The sequence below is a fragment of the Pygocentrus nattereri genome, chromosome 4, assembly GCF_015220715.1.
Source record: "Pygocentrus nattereri isolate fPygNat1 chromosome 4, fPygNat1.pri, whole genome shotgun sequence".
NCBI classification, from domain to species: Eukaryota; Metazoa; Chordata; class Actinopteri; order Characiformes; family Serrasalmidae; genus Pygocentrus; species Pygocentrus nattereri.
Genome location: NC_051214.1, coordinates 21,160,838 through 21,186,430, shown reverse-complemented (window position 1 = coordinate 21,186,430; position 25,593 = coordinate 21,160,838). Strand labels below are relative to the sequence as shown.

General features: G+C 42.1%; 1 protein-coding gene across 1 annotated transcript in view; it reads left to right on the top strand.

Moving 5' to 3' along the window:
• LOC108417008 (sushi, von Willebrand factor type A, EGF and pentraxin domain-containing protein 1-like) overlaps positions 1 to 22,778 on the top strand; it is a 69,786-nt gene extending 47,008 nt beyond the window's left edge. Inside the window, exons 42-43 of the mRNA XM_037537846.1 lie at positions 21,053 to 21,139; positions 22,086 to 22,778. Coding sequence (XP_037393743.1) covers positions 21,053 to 21,110 — 58 coding nt within the window. The 3' untranslated portion in view covers positions 21,111 to 21,139; positions 22,086 to 22,778. The remainder of the gene's footprint in view (positions 1 to 21,052; positions 21,140 to 22,085) is intronic.
• The last annotated feature ends 2,815 nt before the right edge of the window (positions 22,779 to 25,593 follow it).

Here is a 25,593-nt window from a genome sequence, read left to right as displayed (position 1 = left end):
TTTGTTTGTACAGGGCCTGAATGGCTCGTAGCAAAGAACACCCCGGGGAACATAGTCGAATGCCTTCTCCAAATCCATAAAGCACATGTGGACTGGTTGGGCAAACTCCCATGAACCCTCCAGAATCCTGGAGAGGGTAAAGAGTTGGTCCAGTGTTCCACGACCAGGGCGGAACCCGCACTGCTCCTCCTGAATCTGAGGTTCGACTATAAGCCGGACTCTCTTCTCCAGTACCCTTGCATAGACCTTACCAGGGAGGCTGAGGAGTGTGATTCCCCTGTAGTTGGAACACACCCTCCGGTCCCCCTTTTTAAAAAGAGGCACCACCACCCCAGTCTGCCAATCCAGTGGCACCACCCCCGATGTCCACGCAATGTTGAAAAGGCATGTCAGCCAAGACAGCCCCACAACATCCAGAGCCTTGAGGAACTCGGGACGGATCTCATCCACCCCTGCAGCCCTGCCGCCAAGGAGCTTTTTAACTACCTTAGCGACTTCGGCCTCAGTAATGGACAAGCCTATTCCCGTGTCCCCAGACTCTGCCTCCTCACTGGAGAACGTGTTGGTGGGATTGAGAAAGTCCTCAAAGTATTCCTTCCACCGCCCAATGACGTCTTCAGTCGAAGTCAGCAGCACACCATCTCCACTATATACAGTGCTAGTGGCACACTGCTTTCCCCTTCTGAGTTGCCTGACCGTTTGCCAGAATCTTTTCGGAGCCGACTTAAAGTCACTTTCCAAGGCCTCACCGAACTCTTCCCACACCCGGGTTTTCGCCTTGGCAACGACTGAAGCCGCAGATCACTTGGCCTGTCGATACCTGCCAGCTGCCTCTGGTGTCCTACAGGCCAACCATGTCCGGTAGGACTCCTTCTTCAGCTTGACGGCATCTCTCACCTGGGGTGTCCACCACCGGGTTCGAGGATTACCGCCCCGACAGGCACCAACTACCTTGCGACCACAGCTACAGTCAGCCGCTTCAACAATGGAGGAGCAGAACATGGCCCATTCTGAGTCAATGTCCCCCACCTCCCCCGATATCTGGTCAAAGTTCTGACAGAGGTGTGAGTTGAAGATCAATCTGACAGGTTCTTCTGCCAGACGTTCCCAGCAAACCCTCACTATACGTTTGGGTTTGCCTGGTCTGACTGGCATCTTCCCCCACCACCTGAACCAACTCACCACCAGGTGGTGATCAGTTGACAGCTCAGCTCCTCTCTTTACCCGAGTGTCCAGTACACATGGCTGGAAGTCCGCTGACATGACTACAAAGTCAATCATTGAACTGCGGCCTAGGGTGTCCTGGTGCCATCTGCACTTATGGACATCCTTGTGTTCAAACATGGTGTTCGTTATGGACAAACTGTGGTCTGCACAGAAGTCCAAAAACTGAACACCACTCGGTTCAGATCAGAGAGGCCATTCCCCCAATCACACCCCTCCAGGTCTTACTGTCATTGCCCACGTGAGCGTTGAAGTCCCCCAGTAGGACAATTGAGTCTCCAGGAGGAGCACTTTCAAGCACCCCTTCCAAGGACTCTATGAAGGCTGGGAATTCTGAACTGCTGTTCGGTGCATAAGCACAGAGAACAGTCAGGACCCGTTCCCCAACCCGAAGGCGTAGGGAAGCTACCCTCTTGTCCACCGGGGAAAACCCCAACATACAGGCGGCCAAGGCGAGGGGCTATGAGAAAGCCCACACCTGCCCGCCGCCTCTCACCATGGGCAACTCCAGAAAAGAAAAAAGTCCAGCCCCTCTCAAGGAGATTGGACCCAGAGCCCAAGCTGTGTGTTGAGGTGAGCCCGACTATATCTAGCCGGTATCTCTCAACCTTGCGCACCAACTCAGGCTCCTTCCCCGCCAGTGAGGTAACGTTCCAAGTTCCAAAAGCCAGTTTCAGCAACCGAGGATCAGAACGCCAAGGCCCACGCCTTCGGACACTGCCCGATCCACAATGCACCGCATCCCTACTACTGCCCCTCCCATCGGTGGTGGGTCGATGGGAGGGGGGACTCATGTAGCTCCTTCGGGCTGGGCCCGGCCGGGCACCATGAGCGAATGCCCGGCCACCAGACGTTCGCTGGCGAGCCCCTCCCCCAGGCCTGGCTCCAGGGTGGGGCCCCGGTAACCCTGATCCGGGCAGGGTACACAAGTCCTGTTTTGTTGTCCTCATAGGGGTGGTTATGGATCACACTTTGTCTGGCCTGTCACCTAGGACCAGTTTGCCATGGGAGACCCTACCAGGAGCTTTTGCTCCAGACAACATAGCTCCAAGGGTCCTTCAAGCACACAAACCTCTCCACCACGATGAGGTGGTGATCCATGGAGAGGAGTTCTGAATATGTCTTACAAATTTCTTTGCCTCTCCTTCTTCACCGTAATTGCATTGAACAGTGTTACATAAGCACAGCAGTGGTTACAGCCCACTGATCCATATGTTAAAATTAAGAATATTCCTATTTAGCAGACCCTCTAGCTAACTCTGAAAGTAGGGGGACACAAATCGGACAGTAAGAACTCCACCTATAAATAAGGGGAGAATATAAAGTCACTTTGCAGTCATGTTATTTGACATGCTTGATGTGCTTGACGTGCTTGACGTGCCACATTACGTGTAGAAATCCCAAAGGAGGTCCCTCCAGTAGCAGCGGTACCTGTACTCCACTAATAGCACTGATATCCTGCTTTTCTCCTCAGCATGTAACACACCTTCTGAACAAAGCTGCCTGTCTTAAAGCTGCAGCCAGAGAACAACACAGTGGTTGGCCTGTTTATGAACAAAGCTCTCTGAATGGAATTTTCCTTTCAAAGGGCTTACATTTTTTGCTTGAATGTGTTACATGATACAATATACACTATTTCCAAAAGTATTTGCCCATCTGCCTTCACACGCATATAAACTTGAGTGACATCCCATTCTTAATCCATAGAGTTTAATATGATGGCGGCCCACCCTTTGCAGATACAACAGCTTCAACTCTTCGGGGAAGGCTTTCCATAAGGATTAGAAGTGTGTTCATGGGAATTTTTGACCATTCTTCCAGAAGCGCATTTGTGAGGTCAGACACTGATGTTGGACGAGAAGGCCTGGCTCACAGTCTCCACTCTGATTCATCCTAAAGGTGTTCTATTGGGTTGAGGTCAGGACTCTGTGCAGGCCAGTCAAGTTCTTCCACACCAAACTCGCTCATCCATGTCTTTATGGACCTTGCTTTGTGCACTGGTGCACAGTCATGGTGAAACAGGAAGGGGCCGTCCCCAAAATCTCTTGGTGCTGAAGCATTAAGGAGTCCCTTTCACTGTAACTAAGGGGCCGAGCCCAACTCCTGAAAAACACCTCCACACCATAATCCCCCTCTACCAAATTTTACACTCGGCACAATGCAGTCAGGCAGGTACTGTTCTCTTGGCAACCACCAAACCCAGACTCATCCATCAGACTATCAGACAGAGAAGCATGATTGGTCACTCCAGAGAACACGTCTCCACTCTAGAGTCCAGTGGCGGTGCTTTACACCACTGCATTCCATGCTTTGCTTGCGCCTGGTGATGTAAGGCTTGGATGCAGCTGCTCGGCCATGGAAACCCATTCCATGAAGCACTCTATGCTGTTCTTGAGCTCATCTGAAGGCCACATGAAGTTTGGAGGTCTGTAGTGATTGACTCTGCAGAAAGTCGGTGACCTCTGTGCACCTCCGTTCCCAATTGCTTCCAGTTTGTTATAATACCACTGACAGTTGCCTGTGGAATGTTTAGTAGTGAGGAAATTTCACGACTGGACTTGTTGCACAGGAGGCGTCCGATCATGGTTTAAACATTTTCTTGTGACTATATATATATATATATTTATGTTGCACGCTTGTATCATACGTTGGCATATTTTCCGCGCTGGAAGAAGCCAAAGTCTGTTGATGCTACACCCCCGCCCCTCCCCCTGCCAAACGAAAATATGAAGATGAACACAAAACCTTCTTACCAGAGTGGGAGGATTTGTATTTTTCATTGAGCAGAAAAGGAAGCCGTTCTGTTTGATATGCCAAACATCGTTATCCAATTTTAAAGCTTACAGTCTTCAGCGCCACTTTAACTCACTGCACGCCAACGTGGTTTAAAACTCATCTTAAAAAGGGAGAACTAACACATTTGCATTCTGTGTCAAATGCAAGTGCCCAAGCAGCGAAGGTCCTAAAAGGGAGAACTGCACACTATGCAACACTTCTTGAAAGTCTGCAACAGAGCTTTGAGGACAGATTCCATGATCTACAGCTGAAAATACCACATTACATTCCTTGTTAACCCTTTTACTGCTGATTCAGACTGTTTGAAAGACCCATTGGTGACAGATGAAGCTACATCTCAAATGGAGATGATTGAACTTTTTGAAGATGACTGGCTCAGGTCTGTTCTGAGTGAGGGAACCCTTGAATTTTGGAAAATCATGCCTGTGGAGAAGTATCCCAATGTAAAACAAGCTGCACTAAAGCTCCTGTCAATGTTCAGCTCAACCTATGTTTGTGAATCAGTATTTTCCAGCCTGAAATGTGAAATCAAAGCATTGCTCTGTTCTTACATGTGAAAGAACTGCTTCGAGTAGCAACAACTGAATACAAGCCAAATTTGAAATGGATTGTGGAAAACAAAAAATGTCAGAAGTCCCACTAAACACATCTATATGACAGGTAGGAAAATGGGTTTAAATACTATAAATGTTTGTCTAAATATAACCTGTGGCTCCTAGAAGTAATGAGCATTTTGTTCTGGCTCTTGGTGTCTGAAAGGTTGGCCACCCCTGGGCTAATCAGTGCTCCCTTTAATTCAATCAAGTGTGCTGTTGGTGGAATTAAATAAATCTTTGTAATAATAATAATAATAATAAATTTCTCGACACTCAAGGACACTGTACAAAATGTAGGGTTATAAGAAAAAAAAAACATCAACAGAGAGAGTAGGCTAATTTGAACAGGTGAGTTTTAAGACTGGATTTGAAAAGAGGAAAAGAGTCAATGATACGGATGTCAGGTGGGAGGGAGTTCCAGAGTTTGGGAGCAGAGCAGCTGAAAGCTCTGCACCCCATGGTAGTCAGACGAGCAGAAGGTACAGACAGATCAATGGAAGAGGAGGATCTGAGCGAGCGAGTAGAAGTTGTGATTTGGAGAAGATTTGACAGATAAGGGGGGGCAAGATTATGTATGGCCTTAAATGTGTGGAGGAGAATTTTGTATTCAATCCTATATTTAACAGGGAGCCAGTGGAGCTGTTGAAGGACAGGTGTAATGTGATGGAATGAAGGAGTTTTAGTGATAATACGGGCAGCTGCATTCTGAACCAGCTGAAGCTTATGGAGGGATTTATGAGGAAGGCCAAAGAGAAGAGAATTACAGTAGTCAATGCGGGATGTAACGAGACTATGAACTAGAATAGATGCAGTATGGGGGGTGAGGGAAGGGCGTAGACGACTGATGTTATGCAGATGGAAATACCGGGTTACATTACTAATGTGAGAGCCGAAAGATAAACAGTTATCTAAGATGACACCCAAGCTCTTAACCTGAGGTGAGGGGGAGACTAATGTAGTGTCAATTTGGATAGAGGAAATATCCACTTTTGATAATGTGGATTTGGAACCACAAAGCAAAATTTCAGTTTTATCACTGTTAAGTTTTAGGAAATTAGAGGTGAACCAGGATTTTATTTCAGATAAACAGTTGGAAGGGGAAGAGGGCGGGAACAAAGTACTTAGTTGACTAGATAGATAGAGCTGGGTGTCATCTGCATAGCAGTGGAAATGGATGTTGAAAGAGCGAAAAATATTGCCAAGGGGCAGAAGGTAAATGATGAAAAGTAGGGGCCCCAGGACAGAGCGCTGGGGTACACCAGAAGAAACGGGGGAAGACTGAGACCTGAAAGATTTGAGTTGAATGAACTGAGTGCGGCCTGAGAGATAGGAATGAAACCAGTCAGACAGTCTGTTAAGGAGGATAGTATGAGAAATAGTGTCGAAGGCTGCGCTCAGATCTAGAAGAATGAGAATGGAAAATAAACCAGAGTCAGCTGCCATGAGAAGGTCATTAGTGATCTTAAGAAGAGCCGTTTCTGTGCTATGGAGGGGGCGAAAACCAGACTGGAATTGTTCATAGTGACAATTTTCGGATAGGTAGGAATGAATTTGAGTAGCAATAACTTTTTCAAGTATTTTGGAAATCAAAGGGAGGTTAGAAATCGGGCGAAGGTTATTAAAGTTGTTGGGGTCTGAGCCAGGTTTTTTTCAGAATAGGAGTGATAGCAGCCGTTTTGAGGGGCGTAGGAACAATTCCACTAGTGAGTGAGGTATGAATAATGGCAGTTATGAGGGGGAGCAGAGAGGAAAGACCATATTTAACTAAGACTGTAGGGAAAGGATCAAGCTGACATGTAGAAGGTTTTGATTTGCTAATGAGATCAGAAATGACAGATGCATCTGGAAGCTGAAAACAGGAGAGAGACTGATTATGTGAAAGAGGTAGAAAGAAGGAGAGAGGCTGTGGATCAGGACAGATGTTCTAGTGGATTTTATAAATTTTCTCACTAAAAAACGACATTAAAGCATTACAAGTATCAGTTGAGTAAAAGTGGGAAGGTAGGAAGGATTTGGGTTGGAAGAGTTTGTTGACTAGATAGAACAGTGTTTTGGTGTTCCCTTCACTAGAGTTAATTAGACCAGAGTAATAGGAGGATTTAGTTTGAACAATTACATCCTTATACTGCAATATGTGTGTTTTGTGCATTTCTTTGTGGATGGTAAGACCAGATTTTCTATAGAGTCGCTTGAGCTGACGAGCTTTAGCTTTCATTAGCCATAGTTTAGGGGTATACCAGGGGGCAGAATGAGTGAAGGAAACAGGGCGAGTTTTCATAGGAGCAAGAGAGTTGAGAATATAGATTAAACTATTGTTATAGTGGTCAACAAGTTCATCAAGCGAAGATGAGCTGTCCAGTTTCAGAATATTGTCCAGGCTTGAGTTGAGGACATCCTTATCAATAACTTTGATGTTCCTAAATGAGATGAGACATGATGGCTTGGTTATGGAGAGACATAGTGTAATGTTAAATGAGAGGAGGAAATGATCAGTAACATGAACTTCATCAGCTGCACAATTAGACGGAGTGAGACCGGAACAACAGATTAAGTCCAGTGTATGTCCTTTTATGTGGGTAGGAAAATTGATGAATTGATTAAATCCAAAATTCTCTAGGCAGGATGAGAAGTCTTTGGTGAGAGGGAGATTACTGCAGTCCATGTGGATATTGAAATCCCCCAGCAATATTACATTAGGTGAGAGAGTAGATAAATGAGTGAGTAGAGAGGCAAAATCAGTTAGGAAGTCATTATGTGGCTTAGGAGGACGGTAGACTGTAGCGATGATGGTAGGAGAGGGTCCAGGCACTTCACATGCTAAACATTCCAGAGAACTGAAAACAGGCACAGATACAGGGAGGACTTTCCAATTCTTGCGGTGAAGTATCGCGACCTCCTCCACGACCTACTCCATGGGGTTGACAAACATAAACAAACCCAGGAGGAGCAGAGTCGTTGAGTTGTGAAAAGTCGTTAGGTTGTTGCCAGGTTTCAGTTAGACAGAGAAAGTCAAACTTGCGCTCAGTGAGGAGATCTTGAATGAGATGTCCCTTGTTCGTGAGTGAGCGGATGTTGAGAAGACCGAAGTTGACGGTAGTGTAGTGGTGTTTGGCCGTAGCATTAGCTGATCTGGCTAAGCTAGCAAGCACGCTGTGGTTAACATGCCGTCCGGTATTCCTGCGAGGGCGACGGGTGGTGGACCAGAATGATGGAATTTCAGTAGAGCTATTTTCAACACGGAAAATCCGGCTTGCCCACATTGTAGAGCACCAGATAGATAACGTGTTGATGAGACGGCACTAAATTCCCAAACTTTGTTGAACATAGAGAGACGAGTCCACCGATACTGGAGAGTATATGCACCAAAAAGTATCGCAAAGGGAAAGAAAAAGCAACCAAAGAAAAACAAAACACCGGCGAGTAGCGGCAGCCAAACGCGCACAGCGTACACTCAGACCGGAATGTTCCAATGTGTGTAACGTTGGGGAGCGAGGAGGTGGATGCATATGCTGAAATAAGCGACTTTGATTGAGGGCAAATCCAGGGTCGTGTTCATGACAGTCCAGGTTCATACAACCAACACGGAGAGATCAATAGGCAACAGGACATACAAACAATTCAAATAAGCATACAAAGCAAACAAAGACTAGTAAGACATACAAAGACCAACACAGACCAGGGCAAATACGGGGCTTATAAAATACAGGGATAACGAGGGACAGGCGGAAAACAGGTGGCAACAATCAGGGGCGGAGTCATGAAACAAAGGGGCTGAACTAAGAAGCACATGGATGAAAAAAGTAAAAAAGCACATGGACAGGACAGGGAGGGGCCAATCGTGACACTGTGATGGCTGGAGTGAAATTCTACACGTGTTACAACTTTTGAAGAATCCAGCTGAAGTATATTTCCATTCATATTTAATGTTTTAAAGTTTGCCTGAATGATCAGGATCACTTAAACGGTCAGCCATGACTTCCTGTTCCACTGTAGAATATATATGAGATGAAACACAGGCTAAATTCCCTGAGTCGTCCATCAGAGTGAGAAAGACCAGAGAAAACAGCAACGATGTACGCCAAAAGGTTGTTGAGCTGCACAAATCAGGAAATCCATCCATCCATTATCTAAGCCGCTTCTCTGTCAGCGTCGCGGGGGGATGCTGGAGCCTATCCCAGCAGTCTTCGGGCGGAAGGCAGGATACACCCTGGACAGGTCGCCAGTCCATCGCAGGGCACAAATCAGGAAATGACTACAAGAAAATAGCTAAACAGTTAAAACCGTTTATTTCCACTACCAGGTCAATAGTGAAGAAGATTAAAATGACTGGAGATGTTAAGAATCTGCCAGGAAGAGGACATTTTTCCTTACTGACCCCAGGAAAAGGGTAGATCACGTAGATAAAGAATCTCCAAGGGTCACAGATGGGGATTTGCAGACATTAGTTAGGTCTTGGGGTCTGAATGTCTCTCAAGCTAGAATCAAACACCACCTATTTAACCACAGGTGGTTTTGGGGGGTTGCCAGAAGAAAAGCTCTGCTGTCAAGAAGAAACAAACTCAAGCTCCTACAGTTTGTCAAATGGTTACTGGAACTTTCAGTGGGACCGAGTTACGTGATCAGATTAGACCAAACAGAAGTCTTTGGCAACAAACAGCAGAGGTGAGTTTGACATGGACACAGATAGCCATGCAGAAAAGCACCCCATCCCCATTGTGAAGTACAGTGGTGGGTCTGTGATACTCTGTAGCTTCTTTTCTTCCAAAGACCCTCAACAATTTATTTGGACACATGGTATCAAAGACACAATCAAGTACTAGCAGAAATAAAGTCAGAACCTCACTGTCTCAGCCAGGAAGCTTAAACAGGGCCATAGTGTGGATCTTCCAGCGGGACAATGATCCAAAACTCGCCTCAGAATCAACACAAAAATGGTTTACTGACTACAGATTTTTTTGCCATGGCTTCCCCAGTGCCCAGGTGGCACGGTGGCGCGGTGGGTAGCGCTGTCGCCTCACAGCGAGGAGGGTGGGTGATCAGGGTCCTCTCTGTGTGGAGTTTGCATGTTCTCCCCGTGTCTGCGTGGGTTTCCTCCGTGTTCTCCGGTTTCCTCCCACAGTCCAAAGAAATGCAGTCAGGCCAATTGGACATGCTAAATTACCCCTGGGTGTGACTGTCTGTGTCTGTCTGTTTGCCCTGCGATGGACTGGCGACCTGTACAGGGTGTATCCTGCCTTCCGCCCGAAGACTGCTGGGATAGGCTCCAGCACCCCCCCGTGACCCTGACGGAGAAAAATGACAAAAATGGACATAATGACAGCAGCGGTTATTATATATAATTATTATATATAATTCCTAATACAGCTGCCTCAGCTTACTTATGCTTTCTTATGTCTATGTTTCTGAAAATGCATAGAAAAACACAGATATTCCTACTTAACATTCATTTTTAATTATTTCTGTGTGAAATAGGACGAGGAATTCCGTCTGCCAGTTCGACGCTCCCGAGCTGGCGCCGATACAGTGGTCAATAGTAGTGTGTCACATCCTAGACTGGCTCCATCTCCCCTAGAGACCGTTTAGTTTACAGCTTGACAGGAAACTGGTGTCAGGCAGTGTCAGCAGGCAGAACTGCAAAAAATGCAGTCACAAGTGGTGCAGAAAATCAGGGATGTGGCAATTCTGGGAGTCCTGGACTTTTTTTATAGAGTTGTTCATTTTTATTTTTAGAGTAATTCATTACACGTGAATGACAATATCCTGGAGATATTTTCTTTAAGATTGTGTACTTTCTTTTTACTGTAAGTATGATGAGTGCTGTATTAAATATGATTTGTGTCTGTATTGCAAATATATATTAAATGGTATGTTTTATCAGAAAAGGTCAGTTGGGGTAACTCATTTGCAGAGAAATATGACTACGAGCAACAATTAATGACAGGGTTATATATTATATGATATATTCTATATATGATTATAAAATAACATAAAAAATATTGAATTCCCAAAAACTAATTTATGAAATAGTCTATCAATTATGGTATTAATTCAGTTTGCAAAGCTGGAGTTGGTTAAAATGGTTAAAAGCTACAGAGAAAGTTTTCCTAACAACCACCGACCCCAAAACTGCCCCCATCAGATAAACAGGACTTACAGCTTTCATCTTTCAGAGAGAGGAGAAAATCAGGCTGCTTCAGATCTGAAAACATCCACAGGTGTTTCTGTCCGTCCTTCCACTGTGAGAAGACCACTCGGCGCTGTGGGTCTGAAAGGATGTGTAGCCGTTTAAGAAGAAACTCACTGAGAAAAGAAAATAGCCAAAAAAGGAAATTTGAGAATCAAACAAAGCTGCTGGTATTTTTATAACAGTGAACTGACCTCTCCAGAGTCCTGACCTCAACATGTTTCTTTGATTACTTGAAAATCCAAAAAGTACAACCAACTACTAAAACTGAACTTTAGAGGTATGAAAAAAATCGCTGCAGATTTCTTTGAAAAAAACAGAAAGCTGAAAAGAATGGATGCTTAATATTTTGGCACAATCCCATTTCTTCTTTTTACTGCTTGTTTTGAGTGTCACCTTAACTCCTTGGAACTGAGTTGCAAGGGGTAGTAGTAGAAATCTTGCCCTACAAAATTATTTCATTAACAGCTACTAGCGCTGCTCTGTAGGAGACCCTACCCATCTGCCCTGACAGCAGCAGCTCCTCACTGCTGGGCTTTAGTTACATTAAGGGCATCATCTGTCTTCAAAGAGGGGGGCATTTATTTATTATCACCCACCACTAATTCTTCAGTGATATGAAGCTGAAGTCAGATATTCACCAGATTCTTGTTCAAATTTTCCCGTTCCGCCTTAAATGGTGCAGCAGTTACATTCTCGTGCTTCAGGCGTTAGAACTGCTGGACTATTTAAGGTGGAACTGGAAAGTTAGTTAGCTAGCTACCGAGACATTAGCATGCTATTAGTGATTTTTTATGCTTGTTGTGAAGAAAAACGACCAAAATACACTGAAATGACATTAAACTAAGATGAAACAGTGATTATCGTCATTTTTTAATGGAGAAAATTCTCACATTTGTGGATTTCTCTGGTCTCTTGTGCTCCATCTTGCCTGTTTTTCTTTTCTTTCTCATATCTCTCTGTTTTGAGTCTCTGAAAAACCTCTGTTTGGAGGGTCATGTAGCTCCAACACTTCACCCCACCCCTCTATCTCAACAAGAATTGGGACAACCTACCCCTAGATGTGAATGTGCAAAACAGAGGGCTAAGGGCTCAGTGGTAGGGGCGAGGCGTGAAATGGGACTGGGGCTTAGTTTATAAGGTTTCTATATAATTTCCTTGAAATATGTTTTCTGTCCTTTCTTGATTGGAACTAAAATAATTGAATGAAACTGAATGAAACTCTCTCCCTTCAGACAATGAAACAGCACAATTTATTATGACCAGGCATTTACTGATAACCACTTCCTGACAGGCTGTTTGCTTCCTCTCTTCCACAGAGAAAAAGGGAAAGTGAGAAGAGGAGAAAGTCTCCTCCTCTTGAGGAAAAGAGGAGGGTTTTTCTCATGAGTAGAATTCCTGAGCTCTTGCAGGTCAATGTCACACACATTCCAGGAAGAATGGACGCATGCCTGGTTGCAGGTGATTCGTCTATTTAAACACAGCATCACAGCAGCTCTGAGCTCAGAACCAGACAGTTCTTTGACTGAGACGCATCACCTGTATTCTGATATATTAAACACAGCTCAAAGGATTACATCGCTGACAATGGTAAGTACATGGAAAGCAGCTCTTATGAAGTTCTAATCCATTTTGCTGGACATTTAGAACATTGAAGGTCAACAGAACATTAATTTCATGATAACTCTGCTTCATTTTTACAGGACTTTGACAAGACAAGCAGCTTACGGTTTTTGAGCTCCTTCATCCTCTTAATAAGTAAGAAATACTCACCCACTGAATGTCATGTGTTGAGTGTATTGGATGTAATTTGTAATACAATGATGATTCTGAATGAAAGCTTTAGCAAACTCCTCTCCTTTTGCTTCCTCACACAGTGCTACCTCAGTGGACCCCAGTGGCAGGCTGGTCCTACCATTAGGTCATACCACTAGCCCCTGAGATTTGGGAATTATTAGGGTTGTGTGAAAAGTTTTGTTCTTGAAAGTTTGGAAAGAAGGGCAGTGTGGAAGTGATGTGCGTGAGAAACTGTGGGTGCATGAGGTATGCTAAGCTCCTGTTTTATGAGTGGTATAGAATTGTTTAACTGTGGAGTTAGGGGAGTGTGCTTGCTGTGCATGAATTGGGAGGTTTGTGCTGATGAGAGTGAAGTGGTTGGTTCTGTTCTGTGAAATGTACTGATGTTTTTGCTTGTTCTCTGCCTTATATGGGGGGAGGAGCCACAAGAGGAGGAGGCAGTGCGGAGAGTGTGTGACGTGGAGACTTGCGGATGGAATTCTGACTCCAGCCCTTGATTCCACACGGATTAAAAAGGCCAGTTTTTTGATTCATCCACAGACTCTTTGTTTGAATGCATGCTAAATGATAATTGCTGTTTCTGATACACATTTTACTAGCTTTTGTGGAAAATAATAATAGCATTTTTTAGTTTGGGTTTAAATTGCACATTAATTTGTTCACATATGAGTAAGTTAATGTATGCTGTAGTACTTATTACAAAGAAAGGGAGAAAATAAAACACAGAGACTTGGCAACAGACTGAGCTATCCTATTTGAGGAATTGTTTGGTTCAAGGTTGTTGGTGTGAGCCTGATTGTTTAATTTGTTGGGGTTTTAATTGGATTGAAATTTCACTGGAGGTATTGGTATTGTTACTACTTGGCACTTATTGATGGGTTTTTGATTCTTCTGAGGTTGGCAAGTTCTGTAGTGTGAAAGTGGTACACAAATAGAAGGGTTAAATAGTTTAAAATAGTTTAAGTAATATATCTGAACAAGTAGTTTTTAATTAGAAGGAGTATAAGGGGGCTGTTACAATGTCAAAAGAGGTTACTCAAGTTTCAAAGGTAATTACTCCTGTTGATGTGCTACAGAAAAACAATCCTTTAATTAAAGGCATAACAAAGGTATCAGAGAAATGGTATAAGTGTTGACCTGATATTGACCAACCTTGGCCAGTAGAGGGGACAATTAATTTATATGTAATTAAAACAATGCAGGTGCTTGTGTCTACATACAAGGCAGATTAAAAGAAGGGTAAAAAAGGGGAGAAGCGTAAAGAAAAGAGACAGGAAGAGCTTGGTATGCTACAGCTGTTTGAGCATGAGGGACAGAAGCAGATGAAAGCTGTGCAGGAGAAGAGAAAGGGAGGTGAAGAAGAAATAGGGCAAAATACAAGAGAGACAGATAAATTAATGGCGGAAGTTAATACACCTTTTTCACATGTGGACTCTGTAAAGAAGCCTCCACCTTATGAGAAGGAAGTGAAGTTTGAGGATATCTATCCCCAGCTTCCAGTGATCAGTCAAGAGGGAAACTATCATATTAGAGATGTGGATGATCGAACAATAGAAACAGGACGAGCAGAAACAACTATAAAGATGTATCCAACCTCCAAAAGCAAGAACAAACAGAGATGTTTTGAGACAAAGGGTAACTTGAGAATCATGAGGATGGAATCTGGAGATGAGGGTGATCAGAGTGACTGTGAGATCAAAGGTGGATATGACCCAGCAGTGAGGCGGATACTGGCTAGAGCGGAAAAAAGAGGAGACAAGACTTGGAGGAAAGAGGATTCAGGAGATGACAGCTCTGATGAAAGTGAGAATGGAGACAGTGATGAGGATCCAGAAAGTGAGGGATTTTCGTCAAGAACATTTTTTCCGGCAACATCCAGTACCAGAATGGAGGAGGACAGACAGAGAGCCGTAAAAGAGGTTGAAAGAAGTATAGAGCAATGCCTGTCGTATTTGGACAAATCTACTGGATTTGAAAGCCGAAGAGCACTGGAGAATCAATTAGAAGGACTGCAGATGCAGAAAAAAAAGTTGCAAAAAGAAGGCTCTAAAAAATTTGATATGAAATATGTGCTGCGCTCCAGAAAAGGGAAGAAACCTGAGAAGATGTGTCCAGTGGTCATTCGGGGACAGAGTTTGGAGTATAAGCCTTGGCAAAATACAGATATGTCAGATATTCTTGAGAAGCTGCCAACTCTTCAGGATGGAGCATATCCTTGGATTTCGAAGCTGGAGGAGATTATGGTGGGGACACAGCCTGCCATATTAAGAGACTTTTAGCTAATCTCCTAGGTGTTCCAGCTATGGAAGAAATTTTACAGAAAGCTGGACTTGATCGATATGTGGGGACTGCTGTGAATGATCCGGAATTGTTCTCTGCGATTAGAGGTCGGATGTGGAGAGCGCTGAGGGAAACGTTTCCAACCAATGTGCATCCCGATAATATCTTTATTGAGCCATTGGGACAGGAAGAAAACCCGAGAGCGTATGTGACAAGAGCTCATCATGTGTGGAGAAATGTTATAGGAAATGATCCAGATTTGAAGCAAATGGAACAGTCAATTCTGAGAGCTAAGATATACGGATATTCGGATCATATTGCACATCAAGTGGAACTGTATAGGAAAAAGGAACAGGAGAAAAAAGAACAGGACCAAGAGACTTTGAGGAAACTCACTCAAGTTCAATTAACAGACAGCAAGAAGATGGAGAAGAATCAAGCGGTAGTGATGCAGAGTCAACAGACCTGGAGAGGAAGAGGTCAAGGAATCTTAGGAAGAGGAAGAGCCGAGGGTTTAAGAAGACAGATGGATCTCCCATACAGCATCATGCTCAAATAGTGACGTTGTTGCAGGCTATGATGAGGCCTAAAGAAATAGCAATAGCAAAATGTGCAGCACATCAAGCAGATATGTCAAAGGTTACACGAGGGAATAAAGCAGCTGATGAAGCAGCAAAAGCAGTTACAGGAGCGGATAAATTGGGTAAGGTTTTCTTGGTTACTCATGAAGTGGTTTTGGAAGATAAGATTACACTTAAGGATGTGCAGCTAATGCAGGAAGCGGCTTCCGCAGTAGATAAGCAGTTGTGGGTAGAGAGAGGTGCCACACAAGATTCTACTGGTCTTTGGAGAAATCATGAGGGGTTGATAGTAGCACCCTCAGATTTGTTAGGTTTGATGATTCATGAAGCACATGGTTTAGCTCATGTGGCTAGAGGTGAAGTGAGGAGAAAAATCACAAAGGAGTATGGATTTTGGGCTCCATGCTTATTAGAGCAGATTGACTATGTTATAGGCAGGTGTATTATCTGTCTAAAGAGTAATGTTCCGAGAGGAATAGTGGTTCCTCCTGGTCATATTCCAACTCTGAGGGGTTCTATGCATGAGTTAGTTGTGGACTTTGTTGATATGATAAAACCAATTGAAGGTAAGAGATATTTATTGGAAGTAGTTGATCGTTTTTCGCGTTGGCCTGAGACATGTCCAACTAAATGAAAAGACACTCAGTCGGTGGCTAAGTTTCTGTGTAGGGAAGTCATAAGTAGATGGGGACTTCCAGATCGAATATCTTCGGATAATTGACGAGAGTTTGTGGATAAGACAATGAAACTGATTTTGCAAAAATTAGGAATCAAGCAGCGGTTTGGTGCAGTCTATCATCCGCAAAGGCAGGGAATTTGTGAATGAATGGAGTTCTGAAAAACCGTATTATTAAGATCTGTCAGCATACGGGATTGAATTGGGTAGCGGCGCTTCCGTTGGCGCTAATGGTATGCCGATCAAGTGAGTTGCGTGATTTGCATATGACACCTCATGAGTTGCTTACGGGAAGGCGGATACCAATGTCTTGTTTACGTACAAGTGGGAAAGGTCCGAGCTTATCTCTTTTAGAAGATGAGATGCGAGCATATGTCACATATATGGAGACCTTGCATAAAAAAATATCTGCGTATGTTTCTGATAGGCAAAAGAAAGAGGAGGTGCAGGAGAGACTTGATGAGCAAAAGAGGGACACAATACAACCGGGGGACAAGGTGTTCGTGAAGGTGTTTAGAAGGAAGTGGTATAATGAACGACGTGAAGGACCGTTTGAAGTTGTTCGCAGTACAGGAACCGCAATCCAGGTTAAAGGGTCTCCAACGTGGTATCATTTCTCACATTGTGTTAAAGCACCAAGCGATGAGTTGCCATGTTCGCAGAGTCATGATGAGGGTTCAAGACAGTCAGAAGAGAATGCAGAACGAAGAGAAGAAGTCGAAATGCATAAAGATTTCCAGAGTCAAATTTCAGAAGGTGAGATTGTCCATGGGGTGGAAGATGTTGATGATGTTGTGTACATTTCTGATGATGCCAGAAGTGACTCTGCAGTTAATGGACAGGAAAGAAGGTTTGGTGACATTGACTTCCAATATGTCCCAGAAACAGCAGAACCTATTTCAATGGCGTGTGAAGCGTCAAAGGCCACAAAGGGCAGTAAATCAGCTGCAGGAGCATTTGGGGGTTCAGTTAGAAGGAGGAGTCCAAGGCCAGTTCGGAAAAGAGTTAGACCCAAACGGTACGAGAATTGACTGAGAAAGGATTTTAGATAATTTAACTCTGCTAGATGAATCATATTCAACTACAGCAGCTTCTCAGATAATTTTGACAACACCAGATCCTTTAAAGATGGTAGTTAGAGCTAAAATAGGAAGAGGGGTTTATCTTCCCTGTCGATGTGAGAGATTTAATGTTGGTGGTACTAACCCTCCTCGGTGGAGAAATAGTCGTGGTGAAGATGTGCTGTTAGAGGGACCTGAAGTTGATGCAGTTCCTCATAATAAGAGGAAGTATCTTTTATATAATGCTATGAGTTGGTTCAAAGTTAAGAATGATTGTTCGCTTTTTGTGCGTAATGTCACATGGGAAGATCAGGGAGAATATACATGTACTTATTTCAAGCCACATTTTAAGTTTGTGCCATTTAGTAATGGGAAGGCTACATAACTCGTAAGGTGGTAGTTGTGTTAAAAGATGTGAGTCCTACTGGAGTACTTACAGCTGTGAAGAGTCTTTAGGGGGAATTACTTATAGCAACTACTCCGAGGGTGAATAATACACAGATGAGGGTTACTACTTTAGCTCCAGAAATAACTAAGAGTGTTAATACATCAATACAGGCTACTACTTTAGATATGTCTCTGAAGGGGTTGAATGTTACTACAGCAATGGTGACAGCCTCTACTATTGTCACTTCAGGAAACATTACAAGTGAAGTTAGGACAAGGCTAATTTTGGCTAAGGAAACAGAGACAACATCTTTGTTGCCTATGAACTCTGTAAATGTGACACAGACATTTGATATGACATCATTAAAATTTAAAGAGGGGGTAAATGTAACTCAGAAGTCTATGCTAAAGTTAGAGTCTAGTGTGAAGACTAGCAATGAGACTTTTGAAATTAGAGAACCAATGGTGGATGATGAGTTTTTTGATTCTGATTGGATATCAGAAGATATGATTGACCATTATCATACATTACAGAAGAGAGAAGCTAAGTGGAAAGCATATGGATTTGATTCCTCAGCAATGAAAATAGCAGACCCATTTGCGGGGAGAAATTTATGGTTTCAGCAGTTGACTCATTCTGTGAGATCAGTGAGTAAAGTGGATGGTCCATGTGTAGTGAAGATTCCAGCACCAGGTTCATGGTCTTTAATTTTAGAAGCGGTGCTTTAGCTATCAAATGTCAATATTATGTAGTATCATGGTTGTTATACCATCAACACTCACCACATAATAGATGGATGGCTATATCATCGAATTTGTTTAGACCTCAGTTAGAATGTGCTTGGTTAAGTAACTTGCCATACATAAATTTACTTGATCAGCATGAGGATGTGACGACGGCGATTCCTGATGGAATAGAGGTGAAACCAGTGCAGGCTGACAAGTGTTTTTGCTCAAATAATACTCATGGAGGTCCAGGGGTGTTTATGGGAATATCAGAGTTTAAGACTTATATGATGACTTTGGGTGATCGTACAAAGTATCCTTGGGAAAACTTATATGAAGTGGTTTTTCATTTACCAAAGCGGAAGTCGAGTGTAACTTTAATGGTAAGGAATCAAATTTCACCAGGAAATGTAACTATTGGGAATTTTAAGGATATTTGGTGGGTTTGTGGTGATAAAGCTTATATATTTTTGCCATATAGTTGGACAGGTTATTGTTATATGGCAACGTTAAAGCTAAAGTTTTTACTGTAGGGATAGCACAAGCTCCACGTGAGAACTCATCAAGTGGTCGTTTGGGAAATAGGAGGAAAAGAGAGATGGCAAAATTTCATAACTTGGAGGCCTATCATTGGAGAATAAGTCTTGGAGAGAAGTGGGGAATTGGAATATTTCCATGGTATGGTGTGACGTTTTTGGCTGATCATATTGATAATATTACTTATACATTACAAGGTTTTGCAAATGAAACAATAAAAGGTTTTGAATATTTGTCCAATACTCAAAAGACTCATAGGTTGACATCGTTAAAACATGATATGGCGCTTGATTACATTTTAGCTAAACAAGGAGGTCTTTGTGTGACAGGAGACGATTGTTATACTTTACTTCCTGATAGCACTGATAACGTAACTAATGTTATAGATGCATTGAAACATATAAGAGATGCATTTGGTCCTTCTGAGGGAGCTGGATGGTCAGCTAATGCTTGGTTGCTAGAGAAGTTGGGTCCGTTGGGGTCAGCTATAGTTCAGGTTTTGATAGCAGTGGTTATATCATTGTGTGCAATGTTTTGTTTTTATACGCTGATATTGACCTGTGCGAAAGCTATGATATTGAGATGGGTAGGAGTTGTGATGCCAGGGGAAAATGGTCAGTTGTCAGTCTTACAGATGACTGATATAGAAGAGGAAGAAGTGATAACACCTAAATTGATGGATAAATATCCAATTTGAGTATTGAGCTTACTATAATCTTGACATTTATTCTTGTCTTTTGTCATTATGTAATGGGATAATTAATTTCCATTTATTTGATTTATATTAACTAATGTATTAATCAATATATTACTGTATGTCTGTGGTTTTGCAAAAAAGATACTGGCTGGTGCTTTCTTTCTTTCCTCTAGTATGAGAAAAAGGGGAGAAAGGCTACTGGGAATGCTGAAGGAAATTGTCCCGACAGAGAAAATAAAATGGACTGGAGGATGTTCCTATTCACGACATCATTGACACCATGATGCTGTGATGGACTGTCCAGAGTCAAGGAGGAGCTTCAGTGTGACATATTTTTATGTTTATATATACCTTTACAAGTATTTGTTTGTGGTCCATTATATTATAATTGGTGATATTCTGTTTATTGTACCTGATTGAAGAATGATGTTTCTGTTATGGGGTAAGTACATTGGGACCTCAGATGTTTTTTTCTTTTCTCGATGGCTAGGGATATGGTTGCTAGGCAGGGATAGGTCTGCTGGAAAGTCCGATGGGTTGACCAGCTGGAAGGTGGACATTTTTTGATTTTATTTTCTGAGGTTTCAAATGTATTTACTAATTACATTCTAAGTGATTCGTTATCATCCTTTTAAGATTGACATGGAGTACAATAGGTGGTTGCTCAGGGCAGGAGGACCGCGAGAGTCTTTTTCCTGTCTAGATTGTTTGATGGACATTTAAGAAAGAAAGCTACCTGACAGGTTTTTCGTTCTCGCACTCCATGTACTTAAAGTATGCAAGTAAGAGCCCTTCCTTGTTTTTTTTGAGACGTAAATGTCACAAAAAAGGGGGGAACTGTGGTGAATTTGATCTTATTAATTCTATAGTTGTAACATTAATTTTTATCATATTGGTTATTATACTGTGTAAGATCCTGGTTGAGTTATCGTGTGGGCCTCTGACTGAAATAGTAGTAGGACAATAGGGTCTCAGTCGAGCTGATGAAGGAGGCATCTGGACAGGAAAGGGGCCCCCTGAATGATTAATAAGGTCACATATGGGGTTAGACGACCAGGGTCATTTTAGAGAAGAAATTAGGTTAAATACCTAATTTGGTTTGAGAGCAGCCATACATCGAACTGAGGCTATCTTGACAGAAACCAGATGTGGGCTATACGTCCACAGCGGGTATAAAACCAGGAGCTGAAATGTATGTGGCAGAGACTATTGGCTGTTCTCTCCAAGCTGTTTCACGAAGGCTTGTTTTGTGACTTCGACCTCTCAATGCTAATAAACATCTTTATATGTAAGAGACGGGTGTCACCGAAGAGTTTGTTCCTACACCTTTACAGCATCGCTACTAAAGAAACCACAATTATATTCATTTTTCTTTCTATTACAGCTGAAAAGTTTGACCTAAGGTAAGTTATGGCTTCCTACACAACCTCAACTTTTATTGTACCTGAAATCTTTATTCGTCTCAGCCACTATAGTTGGACTCATCTATGTTTATGTTTTTTTTTTACAGTAACTCGGACATTGATGTGCCCTCCCAAGTATACAAGAGCATCGACAGTTTAATATAGAGAAACTGTGGCTACAAACTACAAACTAAGTGAGTATAATGAACACAATAATAGCCTTAAATGTAGTAACACACAGTTAGGCCCCGTCCCATTTCTTCTCTTTACCCCTACCCCTTGTTTTTGAGTGTCACCCACGGAACTGAGTTACAAGGCGTAGTGGTTGAAATCTTCCCTACGAAATGGGACCCTCAAATTAAAAAACATCACTTCATTAACAGCTACTAGCGCTGATCTTTAGGCGACCCTGCCCGTCTGCAGTGACAGCAGAGGAGGGTAAAGTTCAGCTCCTCACTGCTGGGCTTTAGTTACATTTAGGGCATCATACGCCTTTAAAGAGGGGGGCAATTATTTATTATCACCCACCACTAATTCTTCAGTGATATGAAGCTGAAGTCAGATATTCACCAGATTTTTGTTCGGATTTTCCCGTTCCACCTTAAATGGAGCAGCAGTTACATTCAGTCCCTCCTTCTGGCGCCTCAGGCGTCACAACTGCTGGACTATTTAAGGTGGAACGGGAAAGTTAGCCAGCTAGCTACTGAGACATTAGTGCACTATTAGTGATTTTTTATGCTTGTTATGAAGAAAAATGACCAAAATACACTGAAACAACATTAAACTATGATAAAACAGTGATTATTGTAATTTTTAACGGAGAAAATTCCCACATTTGTGGGTTTCTTTGGTCTCTTGTGCTCCATCTTACTGGTTGTTTTCTCATATCTCTCTGTTTGGAAGGTCATATAGCCCCAACACTTCACCCTACCCCTCTGTCTCAACAAGAATCAGGACTCCCTACCCCTAGACGTGAATGTGCAAAACAGAGGGTTAAGGGCTCAGTAGTAGGGGCGAGGGGTGAAATGGGACTGGGCCTTAGAGTTGCACTTTAACACAGTCTAGTGTCCTTGTTTATTTGGTGATTCAGTGATGTTGAATGAAGCTGGTACTAGAGTTTTTCCATTCTTTTCTTTACAGAGGGCCCTACTTGTGATGACCCGGTCAGTCCTGCGTGGACGTCCTCTTCAGAGTGAATGAAGAAATGAACAACAGAGTGAATACATTGAGGTTGATCCTTGGTTCTCTGTACTATGCTTGAATGAATGGACTGGAAAGGACGTCACTGATTATTTAAAATATTGTCTTCTTCCTAATGGAAGTTTTTCATAACTTATTGAACATATTGTTCTGTATTGTTTGTGAGTAGATACATGAATCTTGAGACGTATGACATGTTGTGTATTTATTTTCGGGACTTTTTATTTTTCTGAATATATTTATAACGGTTACCACGACTACTGTACCTTATCCTAAGAACTGTAATCTATTTATTTGTTTCAGACAACTAAGCTAATGTTGTTCAGCCATTTACAAGCGTACATTGTCAGTATTGACTAGTGATTTCTAAATGGCAGAAAAGCAGCTCACAACACACATCAGACATGATTAAAATGTGGCCGAGTGAAATATTATTTATATATGGTTTTATATATGCTTATATAAATATTTTATATATATAGGAGTTAGTGTTTCAGATATGCCTCATGTGCGTTTATTTATTTATTTTTGTGTTACACATGAATGTTTGAACTTTCCTAAGACAAATATAAACCCTGAAGTTGATGCCGATGTATGAATTTATTTTTAAACAAATAAAAGATGTAAACCAAATGTTTGTAGTCACCTGCTCATCCAGTGTTTCTTCTGAAATTAAAGGTCTTAACAGGCTGTTTGTCCCACTCTTGCTGAAGATACAGACTCTAGTCTTCTAGAAAGGCACTCGATATTGGAACGTTGTTGGAACATTGCTGTGAGGATTTGATTGCATTCAGCCAAAAGAGCATTAGTCAGGTCAGGTACTAATATTGGATGGATAGTTCTGCAGGATTGCAAAAACCACTCATCTCATCCCAAAGATATTCCTTAGAGCTCCGTCAATCCAGAGATCACAACATATTCTATGTTTCAGTATTTTCCCATATTAACCTCTTACTAAATAAATACTAATTGTGCACTAAACTTTAAATAAACATATTTAAGTTAGTTCCCTGTGGGGAGTATGTTAACTTATTTTCACTTAGAAAATCAACATGTAAATTTATATAATTTGGCCTCAGGTGTCACTTATGCTTAGGACCACATGTACACTCACCAGCCACACCTGTTCAATTGCTTGTTAACACAAATAGCTAATCAGCCAATCACATGGCTGCAACTCAGTGCATTTAGGCATATAGAAGTTGTCAAGACAACTTGCTGAAGTACAAACCGAGCATGGAGAATGGTGGAAGAAAGGTGGTCAGAATATTTCAGAAACTGCTGATCTACTGGGATTTTCATGCACAACCATCTCTAGGGTTTACAGAGAATGGTCTGAAAAAGAGAAAATATCCATTGAGCGGCCGTTGTGTGGCCGAAAATGCCGTTTTGATGTGAAGAATTAAGGCAGTTCTGAAGGCAAAAGGGGTTCCAACCTTTTACTAGCAAGGTGTACCTAATAAAATGGCTGGTGAGTGTATAGTATACAGCAGCCTAGAAGAGTTGTCTTTTACTGAGTCTTGTCACGATTGGCCCCTCCCAGTCCTCCACATGCTTTTGTTTTGTTTTGGTCTTGTCCATGTGCTTTCTTTGTTTTGATTGTCAGCAATCTGAGTGGATGTACTAATACTGATTTTAATACTGTAAATATCACTACCCTGGCAGGATCCAGCATCGAAAGAGTCACATAGTATAACGCTGTTGTTGGAAGAAAACCTTGTATCTCCAAAATGGTGACTTTACAGGAGAGGGAAAAAACCTACTTTACTTTCATTATAAGTCAATGGAACCAGACGTTTTTTTCAAGTTATTTTGGGTCATTTCTTTCAGTCCATTTATCATGAGATTTACAGACCATGTAAAGGGTAACACGCATTTTCAAATTATGTCAAAAACTGAAAAACGTCAAAAATGCAGATACGAAGTTTTCTTCAGACAACAGCGATAGGTATCTTGATATATGGCTGGATGATAAACTCACTTTTAAATCCCATATTAACAAACTGATTGGTAAATGTAAACAGAAGCTCGGTTACCTATATAGAAATGAATCTGTTTCCCCATGTATGCAAGAACTACATGGACCACAGTGACGTAATTTACAAACATGCATCTGCCAGTTCCCTCAAACCACTGGACGCAGTAGCTCTGTGCTGAGGTTCATTACTGGAGACTCTTATAACACTCATCACTGCAGACTGGATGAAAACGTTGGACGGCCCTCACTATCAACACAGCGGAAAACACACAGGTTTATTTTTATTTATAGAACGCTCTCCTGCTGTATGCCAGCATATCACTGTTGTCGGAACAAAACCTTTGTTTTTGTCGTTTTTCAGTTTTTGAACTCATTTTTGTGTGTGAATTTCATGATGAATGGACCAAAAGAAATGGCTCAAAATGAATTCTGGTTCCATTGACTTACATTAAAAGTAATGCAGGTTTTTTCCTTCTCCTGTAAAATGACCATTTTGGAGATGCAACATTTTTTTCAGACAACAGCGATATATTACTTCAATGACATCTGTAAATAATGGTGTTTATCAAACTTGCTCCAGCGGCTGGATCACGGGAAAATCTGCCTTTAGTCCCAGTGCACCAGTGAACTGGACCCTCACTACAGGAAACACTACTGCTCAGCTCGTTGGGTCAGTCAGACTCTCTAACCACCTCCACTCCACCTCCACTGATACTGTTTTTCCTGATTTTATGCTATTATTGTCTAATTTTCATTATTTTATTACTTATTCATTATTATTATTATTCTTATGTTTATTATGTTTAGTTTCATTTTTAAATCTATCCTCTGTTTGTTTTATTTTTATTTTATTAACTTTTACATTTTAGCTATGTTTTAGTTGTTGGTTTATATTTTCTACTGTATTTTTATTATTAAATTTGATTTGAGTCACTTTTAAATAAAATTTACTTTTATTATTTGATATGATCTTATACATTATCAATCCCTTCTCCTGTATCAACTCGGCCACACTGTTAACGAGGGTCACCCTCAATGTTCTCTGAGGCTAAATAAAGGTTGACTGATTGGATTTCATTGGGAGGATGCTGATCCAAAAGCCCAGGGTGTAGAGAGTAGCTTCACTCTTATCCAGTGAGCCACTTAAGCTCTAAAAAATAAAGAAACATCTGGAGACCAAACAGCTGCTCTTGTGGAAAAGCCAGTGAAGTGGGCTGTTTTAACTGAAGATGCAACAGATTGTAGCCCAAAATGCAAGCAATTATTACTGCTTTCCTCCGTCTTTGCAATACTGCTAAATTAAGAAATGCATGATCTCTACAGGATTCAGAAAGCTAGTCCATGCATTTATGACTTCAAGGCTGGATCACTGTAATGCCTTGCTGTCTGGATGTTCCAGCAAAAGCCTTATCAAGCTTCAGCTAGTCCAGAACGCTGCAGCCAGAGTCTCACAAGAACCAGAAAAGTTTG